The sequence below is a fragment of the Oncorhynchus gorbuscha genome, linkage group LG21 (assembly GCF_021184085.1).
Source record: "Oncorhynchus gorbuscha isolate QuinsamMale2020 ecotype Even-year linkage group LG21, OgorEven_v1.0, whole genome shotgun sequence".
NCBI classification, from domain to species: Eukaryota; Metazoa; Chordata; class Actinopteri; order Salmoniformes; family Salmonidae; genus Oncorhynchus; species Oncorhynchus gorbuscha.
In genome coordinates, this window is record NC_060193.1 from 53785214 (window position 1) to 53801344 (window position 16131).

Sequence of the window (16131 nt, forward strand, 5' to 3'; positions counted from 1 at the left end):
TGTGTGTTATTATGTTATAATTAAGTCTATGATTTGATTTTTCATAGAGCAGTCTGACTGAGCGATGGTAGCCAGCAGCTCTTCCAAGCATTGCACTGTTTATGACTTCAAGCCTATCAACTCCCGAGATTAGGCTGGTGTAACCGATGTGAAATGGCTAGCTAGTTAGCGGGGTAGTTGTTCCCCTTGCTCTGCATGGGTAAGGGAGGAGAGAGGAGAGGGACGGAAGCTATACTGTTACACTGGCAATACTAAAGTGTCTATAAGAACATCCAACAGTCGAAGGTATATAAAATACAAATCGTATAGAGAGAAATAGTCCTATAATTCCTATAATAACTACAACCTAAAACTTTTTACCTGGGAATATTGAAGACTCACGTTAAAAGGAACCACCAGCTTTCATATGTTCATGTTCTGAGCAAGGAACTTAAACGTTAGCTTTCTTACATGGCACATATTGCACTTTTACTTTCTTCTCCAACACTTTGTTTTTTCATTATTTAAACCTACTGCATTGACAACAAGTTGTTACAGCAATGTAGTTAATTAATAATAATAATAATATATGCCATTTAGCAGACGCTTTTATCCAAAGCGACTTACAAGCTACAGTAGCGTGCTTAGTGTACTATTAACAAGCTACCGAGCTAGTTAGCATTAGTGACGTTTATCAAGTCATACTGTTAAATTATTTTACTAAACAATGTGAGGAGCAGTTGGAAAACTGTACTAAGTTAGCCAGCATTAGCTAGCATGTTAGCTAAGTTAACGTTACCTACAGTAGCAAAACAATAACAATGTCCACCGTATAGACAGCGCAGTCTCGAGTCTGCTCCTGCAGTGCAGGTATCATAGCGGACATCTCCAAGCCTTTCATCTTTAGACCAGGGACTGTGAACAGTCCACAAAACGCTCTATTTAAAAACAGCTGGCTAAATTGTACACTGTTATGAGAGAAACGACAACATTTCGGCCTTCAAGTCTTCCTCAAAGGAGCCGTTTGAAATCTTTCGCTCCAAAGTGACGTTTGGCTATGGCAACCGTAGAGGTCCAGTCTTGATTCGGACAAGTTAAAAACGCAAACGGCTCTCCCTTGAGGAACTGCCGCAGATATGATGTAAAATGTACAGATTTACAGAATTCACATACCAGTAATTGAATAGGATATCTGTGGGGAGAAAAAATCTAAACATTTGCATGTCCAGTTATTATCCAGCATGTCCTATTGAATATGATGATCACATTGGCCTTTTCTACTCTGCAATATAACTGTGTATGTCTGACTACTTCTGCAGGTGGTTCTGAGATTGAGAATCTGGACTACTAGCCTGAGTTTGTAGATGTCTTGTGATTATACAGTACCAGTCAAAAGTTTGGACACACCTACTCATTCAAGGGTTTTTCTTTCTTTTTACTATTTTCTACATTGTACAATACTATTGAAGACATCAAAACTATGAAATAACACACATGGAATCATGTAGTAACCAAAAAAGTGTTAAACGAATCAAAATATATTTTATATTTGAGATTCTTCAAAGTAGTCACCCATGCAAGATGGCGCCGACAGAGATGGTGCGTCGCTTTAAGTCCTTCAGGACCTAAGGAAACGATGCAGTAATTTGTTATTTATGTATCATTTCTTATATTGTTAGCCCAGAAAACCTCAAGTGTTATTACATACAGCCGGGAAGAACTATTGGATATGAAAGTGACGTCAACTTAAAAACACCAGGAATACGACTTTCCTGAAGCAGATCCTCTGTTTGGACCTCCACCCTGGACATGGGATCTTATCCCAGAGGCCGACCCAAAACAACGTGGTCGCCGCAGGAGAGACTCAGGCGAGCACACCATCCGCCGCTTCCGAGCATATTACTCGCCAATGTCCAACCTCTAGATAACAAGGTGGACAAAATTAGGGCACAAGTCGCCTTCCGGAGAGATATCAGAGATTGTAACATTCTCTGTGTCACGGAAACATGGCTCACTCGGGATACGTTGTCAGAGTCGGTACAGCCACCCGGTTTATTCACGCATTGCGCCGACAGAAACAAACATCTCTCTGGTAAGAAGAAGGGTGGGGGTGTATGCCTTATGATTCATGACTCATGGTGTGATCATAACAACATACAGGAACTCAAGTCCTTTTGTTCACCCGACCTAGAATTCCTTACAATGAAATGACGACTGCATTATCTACCAAGACAAATTCTCTTAGATTATAGTCACAGCCGTGTATATCCCCCCGAGCAGATACCTCGACGGCCCTGAAAGAACTTCACTGGACTCTATGTAAACTGGAAACCTTATATCCTAAGGCTGCATTTATTGTAGCTGGGGATTTTAACAAATCTTATCTGAGAACAAGACTTCCTAAATTCTATCAGCATATCGAATGCACGACACGGGCTGGTAGCATTCTGGACCATTGCTACTCTAACTTCTGTGATGCATACAAAGCCCTCACTTCAGCAAATCTGAGCATGACTCCATTGTGTTGCTCCCAGCCTATAGACAGAAACTAAAACAGGAAACTCCCATGCTCAGGTCTATCCAACGCTGGTCTGACCAATCGGATTCCATGCTTCAAGATTGCTTCGATCACGTGGACTGGGATATGTTCCGGGTAGCCTCAGACAATTGACGTATACGTTGACTCGGTGAGCGAGTTTATTAGCAAGTGCATCGGTGATGTTGTACTCATGGTGGGAAGACGACTGGAAACATGACCGAATACAAACAGTGTAGCTATTCCCTCCGCAAGGCAATTAAACAAGCAAAGTGTCAGTATAGAGACAAAGTACAGTCACAATTCAACGGCTCAAACACGAGATGTATGTGGCAGGGTCTACAGTCAATCACTGATTACAAAAAGAAAACCAGCCCCGTCGCAGACATCGACGTCTTGCTCCCAGACAAATTAAACAACTTCTTTGCTCGCTTTGAGGACAATACAGTGCCACTGACACAGCCCGCTACCAAAGCCTGTGGGCTCCTTCTCTGTGGCCAACATGAGTAAAACATTTAAACGTGTTTACCCTCGCAAGGCTGCCGGCCCAGACAGCATCCCTAGCCGCGTCCTCAGTGCATGCGCAGACCAGCTGGCTGGTGTGTTTATGGACATATTCAATCAATCCCTATCCCAGTCTGCTGTGCCCACATGCTTCAAGATGGCCACCATTGTTCCTGTTCCCAAGAAAGCCAAGGTAACTGAACTAAATGACTATCGCCCTGTGGCACTCACTTCTGTCATCATGAAGTGCTTTGAGAGACTAGTCAAGGATCATATCCCCTCCACCCTACCTAACACCCTAGACCCACTCCAATTTGCTTACCGCCCCAATTGTGTTTCCACCTCTGAGGCTCAGCCCAAAAAAGCTGTATCTGTGGTACAGCAATTATCACTGCCAGTTGAAATGTGGGAGTGAGGCAAGATGGGAAGATGTAACTGAAATAAATGGACTAAGTCACATCCCAGCATTGTTACTGAGATGAAAGTTGGGACCACGCATCAAATCACACAAGGCTAACTGACCTCATTCCAACACACAGTTCTCCTTTGTTTCCTATGTTTCCATTTATCTCAGTCCCGGATGAAGGGTGTCAAAAACATGTGTTTCTTAAATGGGTTTTATTATACATGTTTATGATTGAATATTCAAAAATGCACCACCTCTCCCACACACACATAATTTGCATGAACAAAATGTCAGTCTGTTATCTTCGGGTGGACTGAGTTGACTAAGTCAAGAGAATTACACAACATTTACAGGTCTGTAGTGTGTCTGTACTGTTAATTCTGTAAGGTGTGTGTATGTGTGCGTGTGTGTGTTTGTGATTGAAACCAAAGGGTTCACGTCCCCTCCACTACATAGATTTATAATTCTATTCTGTTGTTTCTTTTACGCAGAATGAATTAATACATTAACATATTTAGAGATATTAAAATGATCCATCAGTGCCTCCTTGCGCACACTAGGCACATAACCGCTCGGTTTCTATCAGTATGAAATAAATGTTTAATGAACAATCAGCTGCTCTCTGATTCTCCAATTATATACACGGATCTAATCACAGACTAGATGTGCAGGAGACAGGAAGAGGCTAAAGGGTAAGGAGCCAATTGGGACAGGCTGTTAGTGTATGTTAGTGTGTCTGAGTGTGTGTGTGTTCAGCCGTCAGCTTTCTTCATGCCCCTCCCCATCAGGCATGCGAACACAGTCAGAACCATCTTGGGTTTCACCTCGACCAGGTCATCAGGCAGAGCGTAGACACGGGCTCCAATCTTCCTGGATACCGTGATAGCGTACCTACAGGAAGACAAAAAAGGGAAGGGAAAGAGGTCATTCAGAAGTTAGAGGTTGGGGGTCGAGGTCATTTAGAGTTCAGAGGTTACGGGTCAGGGGTTATTTACTTGGCGTTGTTGAGCTTGTCTGCATCGCTGAGCTCCCCTCTCTTCACCAGCTCCTCTTTGATAGATTTGGGGGCGATGGTGTCTAACAAGTCTATCACTGGGAGACTAGTACTGATCAGCTTATCCTGCAGGACACACACACACACACACACATTAAAGCTGTTCACATGAACACAACGTGCACTGCACACTCACACACGTACACACCCACCTTGAAGCTGCTGATCTGTGAGTCCTTGCCTCCCTCTTTGAGCTGAGTGTTGACCCAGTTGATTATGATCTGGTCTCCAATCTTTTCCCCATCTCCTAGATCAGACAACACCTGGAGAGTGTACCTGAGGGGGTTGGGGGGTGATAGAGGGATAGTAAGAGGTGAGGGAGATGTCGAAGTGAAAAGGAAAGGTGTGTGTTTGTACTATACATACCTCCTCATCAACTGCCAGACCAGAGCCAGTGTGTGCATGGGACTTCCCTCGTTCAGATTCACTCCTCCAATTCCCACCAATGAGAATCGAGCTTTATTCCGACCCAGTTCCACCGCATAGGTACAGTTCTCCAACTACACACACAGACACACCAACACAATGCCTGGAAATCCTCTGTATTTTCATGAACAATATATTGATAAAAGAGAGTCTCTGTGCATGTGTGTGTGTGTGCCAAATACGCCGGATATTGTTGTTGTGGGGGAGGCCAGGGTAGGTGCTCGTTTTGGAAGTGGGCTGCTCATTGGACTACATGGAGCAGGCCTTTGCTGAGAAGCCTGACATAAACTAGGGCAAAGCAATTGGCTAGGTACTCTCTGTTTCAGCTGTCATGGGCAGCCCAGCTGTTTGGAGAAGCAGGTGCTTTCTGTAGTGCAACTCATACATCAACCTTTAAAATGTTTTGGATCCTTTTTTTGTCAATTTGATTGGTGGATTCAAATAAAGTATTTAAAATGTGTGTGTGTGTGTGTGTACCTTCTTCATGTTACTGCCCAGTGCAGAGTATGGAGGTCTGTTGACTTTTTTCCACTCTACAGGGACGTTGACTTTCTCATACAACTGGAGAATCACCACCGCATCACACAGGTCACTGCAACACACACACACACACACACCAATCAACACATGCAAACATCAACACACACACACACACACCAATCAACACATGCAAACATCAACACACACACACCAATCAACACATGCAAACATCAACACACACACACTAATCAACACATGCAAACATCAACACACACACACACTAATCAACACATGCAAACATCAACACACACACACTAATCAACACATGCAAACATCAACACACACACACCAATCAACACATCCAAACATCAACACACACACACCAATCAACACATGCAAACATCAACACACACACATGCATACTCTCTCTCTGTGTGTGTGTGTGTGTGTGTGTGTGTGTGTGTGTGTGTGTGTGTGTGTGTGTGTGTGTGTGTGTGTGTGTGTGTGTGTGTGTGTGTGTGTGTGTGTGTGTGTGTGTGTGTGTGTGTGTGTGTGTGTGTGTGTGTGTGTGTGTGTGTGTGTGTGTGTGTGTGTGTGTGTGTGTGTGTGTGTGTGTGGTTACTGTACCAGTAGAGGTGGTTGACATAGGGAGCAACTCCCAGAGAGTTCATCCAGTTCCTGAATGTTTTCTCCTCTCTGGATTCTCCTGTTAGGACAACATTACACATATTACAGTGTGCTGTGAGAGAGGGAAAGACTGTTTTGTGTGCGTGTGTTTGTGTGTGTGTGTAGCTCACCGTCTAAAAGTGATGTGTCTATGTTGTTGCTGTTAGTCCTCTTCAGGGCCGTGTGTGTGTGTGTGTGTGTGTGTGTGTGTGTGTGTGTGTGTGTGTGTGTGTGTGCGTTCGTGCGTGTGTGCAGCTCACCCTCTATGAGTGCTGTGTCTATGTTGTTGCTGGTAGTCCTCTTCAGGGCCGTGTGTGTGTGTGTGTGTGTGTGTGTGTGTGTGTGTGTGTGTGTGTGTGTGTGTGTGTGTGTGTGTGTGTGTGTGTGTGTGTGTGTGTGTGTGTGTGTGTGTGTGCAGCTCACCCTCTATGAGTGCTGTGTCTATGTTGTTGCTGGTAGTCCTCTTCAGGGCCGTGTGTGTGTGTGTGTGTGTGTGTGTGTGTGTGTGTGTGTGTGTGTGTGTGTGTGTGTGTGTGTGTGTGTGTGTGTGTGTGTGTGTGTGTGTGTGTGTGTGTGTGTGTGCAGCTCACCCTCTATGAGTGCTGTGTCTATGTTGTTACTGTTAGTCCTCTTCAGGGCCGGGTGTGTGTTAAAGAGGTTGGCTACGAAGGCCAGGTTCAGCTTGCTGTTGCCAGACACCACATCCATAGGAGACACAAACTGTCTGCAGTCCAGACGGGCTGCCTGGCGAAGCATCATCTCTGCCCTGCGTTCGTCGTCACGCTCCTATACACACACACACAAATGAAAACGGCAACACACACACATGAAAACATGAACACGCACATATGAATATACACCCACTTACATTGATGCCGGTCATATCGATGTGGATGGCCATCTCGTCTATGTCCTCTCCTTTAGGTGAGATCTGGTCCAACAGGGTGAAATACGCCCTGGAATCCTACAGTATAATAACAGCATTAATACATAAACAACATATTTTCAGTGTGTGTGCACGCGTGACTGTACGTGAGTGAATGTGTGTGTGTGTATTACCTTGATGTCTTGGCTGAAGTTGCTGATTGGTTGGGCCCCAGCGTTGCCTAGGTGATGGTTTACCCAGCGTAGCAACAGTTCTTCAGGAGACAATGACATCAGGTGCTCTAACTCCTCCCCCTCAAACAGCAGGTTAATAAGAGCTGCAAATAAACACAATAAGCCAATCAGCTTGCAGTGTGGTACAGATACACACACACACAAACAGCCAATAGGGTTGCAGGATGTTACAGGTGGGGTCATATAATTGGACATGGGCATAAAGTTCATATGACATTGAAACTAAATTAGACACTCTCTTTGTTTGTGGCTGTGTATGCGTGCATGTGTGTATGTGTTTGACAATGTGTGTGTGTGTGTGTACCTTCGTTGCTGCTGATCTCTATGTCAGCAAACAGTCCTATCTTGATAATCTGCCAAAGCAGCCCCAGCACCAGGTGGGGTTTCCCAGCCATCAGGTCAGGGGCGTCGATGTTGACCACGGTACAGCCGATAGACAACGCAGAGTTTATCGCCAGCATCAGGTTCTCCTAGAGAAGGGAGAGAGAGAGTGAGTTACAGTTTTGATAAGGGACAATCCAACTTTTCCTGTGTGTGCGTGTGTGTGTGTGTGTGTGTGTTAACTCACGGTCATGGTAAAGGTGGTGTGTTTCTTGGTGTTGATGACTCTCTCATCGATGGTGTCAGACTGGGAGAGGTTGATCATTTTACTGCAATGACAAAACAGAGTATATGATAGCAGTGTGTGTGTGTGTGTGAGTGTGTGTGTGTGTGTGTGTGTGTGTGTGTGAGTGTGTGTGTGTGTGTGTGTGTGTGTGTGTGTTACCAGAGCAGGATCCCATCTTTTACTGATTTGAAGAGACTGTCTCCGTCAGGGTTCATGGGTAGAAGGTGTTTACAGTCTTCATCTTTGGCCAGAGACTTGTTGATCCAGTTCACAAACGCCACCTTCTCCTCATCTAACACACAAACACTTACATGAACAGGACATACACATAATTCTCTCTCTCTCTCTCTCTCTCTCTCTCTCTCTCTCTCTCTCTCTCTCTCTCTCTCTCTCTCTCTCTCTCTCTCTCTCTCTCTCTCTCTCTCTCTCTCTCTCTCTCTCTCTCTCTCTCTCTCTCTCTCTCTCTCTCTCTCTCTCTCTCTCTCTCTCTCTCTCTCTCTCTCTCTCTCTCTCTCTCTCTCTCTCTCTCTCTCTCTCTCTCTCTCTACCTGAGTAGGAGTGCTGTGTTCCCTCGCTGGAGATTCCTGACAATCCTCCAAAGGATTGTATCCCTTCTCTCCTGGCGATGGTTTTCTTGAACGTCTCACTGAGCTCCTTACTCTTCAGCTCCTGGTAGATCTACAAGATAGGATGGGCCGTGTCTCTGAGTGTGTCTGTGTGAGAGTGTCTGTGTGAATGTGTCTGTGTGAATGTGTCTGTGTGAGAGTGTCTATGTGAGTGTGTCTGTGTGAATGTGTCTGTGTGAGTGTGTCTGTGTGAATGTGGCTGTGTGAGTGTGTCTGTGTGAATGTGTCTGTTTGAGTGTGTTTGTATGTGGATGCATGCCTACATGTGTCACCGTCTTTACTTTGGTGTATTTTAAATCTTACCGAGACGAACTCTTCAAAGCTGATCTTCCCGTCCTTGTTGGTGTCTCCTGCTACGAAGATCTCCACTATGTCTCTGACTCTGTAGCCTGGCATGGAGAAACTAGCCTCTCTGAACAGCTCCTGCAGCTCAAAGTCACTGACAAAACCACTGTTGTCAGTGTCTGTATGGGAGGAAACACAGGCAGGCAGGCAGTCAGGCAGTCAGGCAGGCAGGCAGACAGACAGACAGACAGACAGACAGACAGACAGACAGACAGACAGACAGACAGACAGACAGACAGACAGACAGACAGACAGACAGACAGACAGACAGACAGACAGACAGACAGACAGACAGACAGACAGACAGACAGACAGACAGACAGACAGACAGACAGACAGACAGACAGACAGACAGACAGACAGACAGACAGACCAGATGAAGTGCCATGCTCAAGGCCAAAATGGAGGCCTGTTACTAGTTCCCTCCCCTCTTGTCATCTCCGGGTTCAGGATATAAACCAGCAACCGTTTAGCTACTTGTCGCCCTCTACTTATCTCTCCCTCTCTAACCTCTAGGTTACCTCTCTAACCTCTAGGTTATATATCTCCCTCTAATCTCTAGGTTATATATTTCCCTCTCTAACCTCTAGGTTATATATCTCCCTCTATAACCTCTAGGTTACCTCTCTAACCTCTAGGTTACCCATTTCCCTCTCTACCCTCTAGGTTATATATTTCCCTCTCTAACCTCTAGGTTATATATTTCCCTCTCTAACCTCTAGGTAACCTATTTCCCTCTCTAACCTCTAGGTTACCCATTTCCCTCTCTAACCTCTAGGTTACCCATTTCCCTCTCTAACCTCTAGGTTACCTATTTCCCTCTCTACCCTCTAGGTTATATATTTCCCTCTCTAACCTCTAGGTTATATATTTCCCTCTCTAACCTCTAGGTAACCTATTTCCCTCTCTAACCTCTAGGTTACCCATTTCCCTCTCTAACCTCTAGGTTACCTATTTCCCTCTCTAACCTCTAGGTTACATATTTCCCTCTCTAACGTCTAGGTTAAATATCTCCCTCTCTAACTTATAGGTTACCTATCTCAAACTCTAACCTCTAGGTTACCTCTCTAACCCCTAGGTTACCTATCTCCCTCTCTAACCTCTAGGTTACCTATCTCCCTCTCTAACCTCTAGGTTACCTATCTCCCTCTCTAACCTCTAGGTTACCTATCTCAAACTCTAACCTCTAGGTTACCTCTCTAACCCCTAGGTTACCTATCTCCCTCTCTAACCTCTAGGTTACCTATCTCCCTCTCTAACCTCTAGGTTACCTATCTCAAACTCTAACCTCTAGGTTACCTCTCTAACCTCTAGGTTACCTATCTCCATCTCTAACCTCTAGGTTACCTATCTCCCTCTCTAAACTCTAGGTTACCTATCTCCCACTCTAACCTCTAGGTTACCTCTCTAACCTCTAGGTTACCTATCTCCCTCTCTAACCTCTAGGTTACCCATCTCCCTCTCTAACCTCTAGGTTACCTATCTCCCACTCTAACCTCTAGGTTACCTCTCTAACCTCTAGGTTACCTCTCTAACCTCTAGGTTACCTATCTCCCTCTCTAACCTCTAGGTTACCTCTCTAACCTCTAGGTTACCTATTTCCCTCTCTAACCTCTAGGTTACCTATCTCCCACTCTAACCTCTAGGTTACCTCTCTAACCTCTAGGTTACCTATTTCCCTCTCTAACCTCTAGGTTACCTCTCTAACCTCTAGGTTACCTACCTCCCTCTCTAACCTCTAGGTTACCATTCTCCCACTCTAACCTCTAGATTACCTCTCTAACCTCTAGGTTACCATCCCTCTCTAACCTCTAGGTTACCATTCTCCCACTCTAACCTCTAGATTACCTCTCTAACCTCTAGGTTACCACTCTAACCTCTAGGTTACCTATCTCCCTCTCTAACCTCTAGGTTATATATTTCCCTCTCTAACCTCTAGGTTATATATTTCCCTCTCTAACCTCTAGGTTACCTATCTCCCTCTCTAACCTCTAGGTTATATATTTCCCTATCTAACCTCTAGGTTACCTATCTCCCTCTCTAACCTCTAGGTTATATATTTCCCTATCTAACCTCTAGGTTACCTATCTCCCTCTCTAACCTCTAGGTTATATATTTCCCTCTCTAACCTCTAGGTTACCACTCTAACCTCTAGGTTACCACTCTAACCTCTAGGTTACCTATCTCCCTCTCTAACCTCTAGGTTATATATTTCCCTCTCTAACCTCTAGGTTACCAATCTCCCTCTCTAACCTCTAGGTTACCTCTCTAACCTCTAGGTTACCTATCTCCCTCTCTAACCTCTAGGTTATATATTTCCCTCTCTAACCTATAGGTTACCTATCTCCCACTCTAACCTCTAGGTTAACTCTCTAACCCCTAGGTTACCTATCTCCATCTCTAACCTCTAGGTTACCTATCTCCCTCTCTAACCTCTAGGTTACCTCTCTCCCACTCTAACCTCTAGGTTACCTCTCTAACCTCTAGGTTACCTATCTCCCTCTCTAACCTCTAGGTTACCTCTCTAACCTCTAGGTTACCTATTTCCCTCTCTAACCTCTAGGTTACCTATCTCCCACTCTAACCTCTAGGTTACCTCTCTAACCTCTAGGTTACCTATTTCCCTCTCTAACCTCTAGGTTACATATCTCCTACTCTAACCTCTAGATTACCACTCTAACCTCTAGGTTACCTATCTCCCTCTCTAACCTCTAGGTTATATATTTCCCTCTCTAACCTCTAGGTTACCTATCTCCCTCTCTAACCTCTAGGTTATATATTTCCCTATCTAACCTCTAGGTTACCACTCTAACCTCTAGGTTATCTATCTCCCTCTCTAACCTCTAGGTTATATATTTCCCTCTCTAAACTCTAGGTTACCTATCTCCCTCTCTAACCTCTAGGTTACCTATCTCCCTCTCTAACCTCTAGGTTATATATTTCCCTCTCTAACCTATAGGTTACCTATCTCCCACTCTAACCTCTAGGTTAACTCTCTAACCTCTAGGTTATATATTTCCCTCTCTAACCTCTAGGTTACCTCTCTAACCTCTAGGTTACCTATCTCCCTCTCTAACCTCTAGATGATCTAACATCTCCTAATTGGGTCTGATGAACTGCAGTGCACTTACAGAGTCTGTAGAAATATGATGCTCACTTATCAGGAATGTACTGACTCTAATGATGAGTCATCTGGCAACCACTCAGTTCACCGATGGACCTGGCAACCCCTGATTACGTAGAACAAAACCTTTTGTACACCTGAAGTGAAGTCGATGGCCCGTTCCTGTAGGTTCATGCTCTACAACATCCGCAGAGTACGACCCTGCCTCACACAGGAAGCGGCGCAGGTCCTAATCCAGGCACTTGTCATCTCCCGTCTGGATTACTGCAACTCGCTGTTGGCTGGGCTCCCTGCCTGTGCCATTAAACCCCTACAACTCATCCAGAACGCCGCAGCCCGTCTAGTGTTCAACCTTCCCAAGTTCTCTCACGTCACCCCGCTCCTCCGCTCTCTCCACTGGCTTCCAGTTGAAGCTCGCATCCGCTACAAGACCATGGTGCTTGCCTACGGAGCTGTGAGGGGAACGGCACCTCAGTACCTCCAGGCTCTGATCAGGCCCTACACCCAAATAAGGGCACTGCGTTCATCCACCTCTGGCCTGCTCGCCTCCCTACCACTGAGGAAGTACAGTTCCCGCTCAGCTCAGTCAAAACTGTTCGCTGCTCTGGCTCCCCAATGGTGGAACAAACTCCCTCACGACGCCAGGACAGCGGAGTCAATCACCACCTTCCGGAGACACCTGAAACCCCACCTCTTTAAGGAATACCTAGGATAGGATAAAGTAATCCTTCTCACCCCCCCTCCCCCCCTTAAAATATTTAGATGCACTATTGTAAAGTGGTTGTTCCACTGGATGTCATAAGGTGAATGCACCAATTTGTAAGTCGCTCTGGATAAGAGCGTCTGCTAAATGACTTAAATGTAATGTAAATGTAAGTCGTCGAACAGGTGTGCAGGTCCCTAACACAGAGTGAACTTACCAATAAAAAAAACTTATACTGCTTTATGATTGGTTATAAACCATGACCTGAGTCAGCATTTTCTGCAAGCACTGTGTGTGTGTGTGTGTGTGACTAACCAATCCTGTTGAAAGCCTCTCGGAGCTCCTCCAGGTCCTCTCGTGATATCTGGGTCACCTTGTTCGCCATACTGGACAGTCTATCTAGATGACCTGACACACACACACACACACACACACACACACACACACACACACACACACACACACACACACACACACACACACACACACACACACACACACACACACATCATCACAATAAAGGGAAATATTTGTAATAGAAATGCGCGGTACAGATGCAAAACAAACTTCAATTTATCATCACAATAAAGGGAAATATTTGTAATAGAAATGCGAGGTACAGATGCAAAACAAACTTGACTTCTAAACTGACAAAGAGGCAACATGCTTCCATTGTGACCTCATGCTTCCATTGTGACCTCATGCTTCCATTGTGACCTCATGTTTCCATTGTGACCTCATGCTTCCATTGTGACATTCTCATGCTTCCATTGTGACCTCATGTTTCCATTGTGACCTCATGCTTCCATTGTGACCTCATGGACCATTGTGACCTCATGCTTCCATTGTGACCTCATGCTTCCATTGTGACCTCATGCTTCCATTGTGACCTCATGCTTCCATTGTGACCTCATGCTTCCATTGTGACCTCATGCTTCCATTGTGACCTCATGCTTCCACTGTGACCTCATGCTTCCATTGACCTGCCAGTGTATTGAGCAATAATCTACCCATTCTAACAGTGATAAGTGTGCTACCACAGGCTGCAGAGAATACAGAGCTAACTAGAATAAGGAGAGAATGAAGATAAGACTATCTACAATCTAGAATCTACTCTATATAATGAACCATACGATCTAAGCCCCAGAAGGTAAGGGTCTATATGTTTAAGCTCTTAAAAACGACATGATACAGTTCTGTATGATGATATGATTATTGAAAATAGTTGTGTGGTTATTGATTAACTAGAGGGAGAGATACGAGTACAATAAGGACATGTGTTGTGTCCTGGAACGGCCTCAATATACACTGAGTGTACAAAACATTAGAAACACCAGCTCTTTCCATGACATAGACTGACCAGGTAAATCCAGGTGAAAGCTATGATCCCTTATTGATGTCACTTCAGTCAGTGTAGATGAAGGGGAGGAGACAGGTTAAGGAAGGATTTTTAAGTCTTGAGACAATTGAGGCATGGATTGTGTATGTGTGCCATTCAGAGGGTGAATGGGCAAGACAAAACATTGAAGTGCCTTTGAACGGGGTAAGGTAGTAGGTGCCAGGCGCACCGGTTTGAGTGTGTCAAAAACTGCAACGCTGGTGGGATTTTCATGCTCAACAGTGTGTTTCAAGAATGGTCCACCACCCAGAGGACATCCTTCCAATTTGAAACAACAATGGGAAGCAATGGAGTCAACATGGGCCAGCATCCCTGTGGAACGCTTTCCACACCTTGTAGAGTCCATGGGCCGTCCAACTGAGGCTGTTCTGAGGGCTCACTCAGCGTAGACTCCATATATGGCCGTGACTTTGATCCCACAGCTCTGTACTGTTCCATTCAAGTCTAGTCAATTCAGGAAACTCATTTGATATCGGATACACATTTTTTAATTTGAATTGACTGAATTGAAAATGAATGGACCCACACCCTGCTGCCTTGTGTACATTTGACACACTCCTCGCCCCTCCCCCACCACACACCCTGACAGCTCCCCTCGCTGACCCTCCACCCACTCTCCACACACCTGATCCCCGGGGGCTCACACCTTCATAAAAGCCTGTGTCTGTTTGGTCCTGTTCTGGACGAGAGGGGCCAAGGTCTCTCTGCTCCCCAGCGTTCAGTCACTCCTGGCTGAGTAGAGCGGGTCTGCCTGCTGGCCTAACAGAGGCTAGGAGTTGTTCAGCTGCGCTGGGTAGAGAACAGGAGTTTTATTATTTTACAGCCAACATGAACATCAGCTGTGGAGATAACTGTGGTGTCGTGAGCTGATATGTTCATTATTATGTGGTGTCCTTCATAACTAAATGACATTATTAAAATATATTACAGATGAATGATAGCAGTAGCCAGTTAGACATTTACTTAGCAAGAAATAGACCTACTAAGTTTTTTATTTTACCTTTATTTAACTAGGCAAGTCAGTTAAGAACAAATTCTTATTTTCAATGACAGCCTAGAACAGTGGGTTAACTGCCTGTTCAGGGGCAGAATGACAGATTTGTACCTTGTCAGCTCAGGGATTTGAACTTGCAACCTTCCAGTTACTAGTCCAACACTAACCACTAGGCTACTCTGCAACAAGTATATTACAGAACTTAAACACTACTGGCTGAGACAGGTTCTGCATGACAAATTCTGCTATATTTTTCATCCCGCCAGCTACTTAGAAGACTTTGGTGAGTCATTACGGCCCTAGACTCAGTGGCGGTTCTAGACCATTTCAACGGGGGGCAAGTTACATTAGATGTTATTGTTGTCATCATTTTCTTCACTGCATTGCAGGCATTAGCAGGCAAAATACCATGTTCATAATCATCATTGTTGTCACTGTCTAATAACGGATGTAAAAAAAGTACGATAGCAACATTTTTTATCATTTAGTGCCAAGTAGTGATCAATCAGTCTTCCTCCTTTGATATACTTTAAGTGTCAGAAAGCACCACATAGGCTACTGTATTTGTGTAGTAAATAGCAGCCAAAACAGGAAACTGAAGACTTACCGTGAAGAGAGGATCAGACAGGGCTGGAGAAGCTTGGTAGAGGTTTAGAGGTGGTCAGGTGTCTTCTCGCTCGCTGTCTTGACCGAAGCAGTGGAGGACAAGAGACTTCGGCCCATTGAACTCTGGGATGGGCGTGGTCCTCCAGAGACTCCAGCCTGGGAGTTAGCAATTAACCCTTTAGCTGTGTCATCGGTTTCTTTCACCACACACTGGCATGCACGAACGCACACAGGCATGCACGAACGCACACACACACACACACATTGTAAAGAGATGTAAGAGGGAGAGGTGTGTGTTGGCTACAGGTGTGTTGGGTTTCTAACAGCCATGTTTAATAAATGAGAACTCTAGCTGTACATAACCCTCCACACTCACACACACATTCCTTTCTACTTTGCCAGACAATACAGTGAAACTTCATGCAAGGAGAAAACAGCACTTTATTACAAAAACTCGCGGCTTTACTGTAACACCCCACTGCTTTACTGTAACACCCCACTACTTTACTGTAACAACCCACTGCTTTACTGTAACAACCCACTGCTTTACTGTAACA

At 44.9% G+C, this 16131-nt stretch overlaps 1 protein-coding gene across 3 annotated transcripts; it reads right to left on the reverse strand.

Annotated features, from left to right (window-relative positions):
• Positions 1–3622: 3622 nt before the first annotated feature.
• LOC124007621 (plastin-1-like) lies at positions 3623–15724 on the reverse strand. Of its 3 annotated transcripts, none has more exons than XM_046318255.1 (17): positions 15576–15724; positions 14621–14763; positions 12891–12983; positions 8707–8867; positions 8326–8455; positions 7937–8069; positions 7739–7820; positions 7475–7640; positions 7111–7253; positions 6920–7015; positions 6642–6837; positions 6013–6091; positions 5383–5497; positions 4846–4979; positions 4632–4755; positions 4421–4545; positions 3623–4316 (listed from the first exon to the last, which is right to left on the reverse strand). In XM_046318255.1, exons 3-17 carry the CDS (start codon positions 12958–12960, stop codon positions 4178–4180), a joined length of 1893 nt encoding a protein of 630 aa, XP_046174211.1. In that variant the 5' UTR covers positions 12961–12983; positions 14621–14763; positions 15576–15724; the 3' UTR covers positions 3623–4177. The 3 variants fall into 3 exon arrangements, with proteins under 3 accessions (XP_046174211.1, XP_046174208.1, XP_046174209.1); XM_046318252.1 differs by having other exon boundaries at positions 14600–14763; XM_046318253.1 differs by having other exon boundaries at positions 14600–14758; positions 15576–15708.
• Positions 15725–16131: the final 407 nt, after the last annotated feature.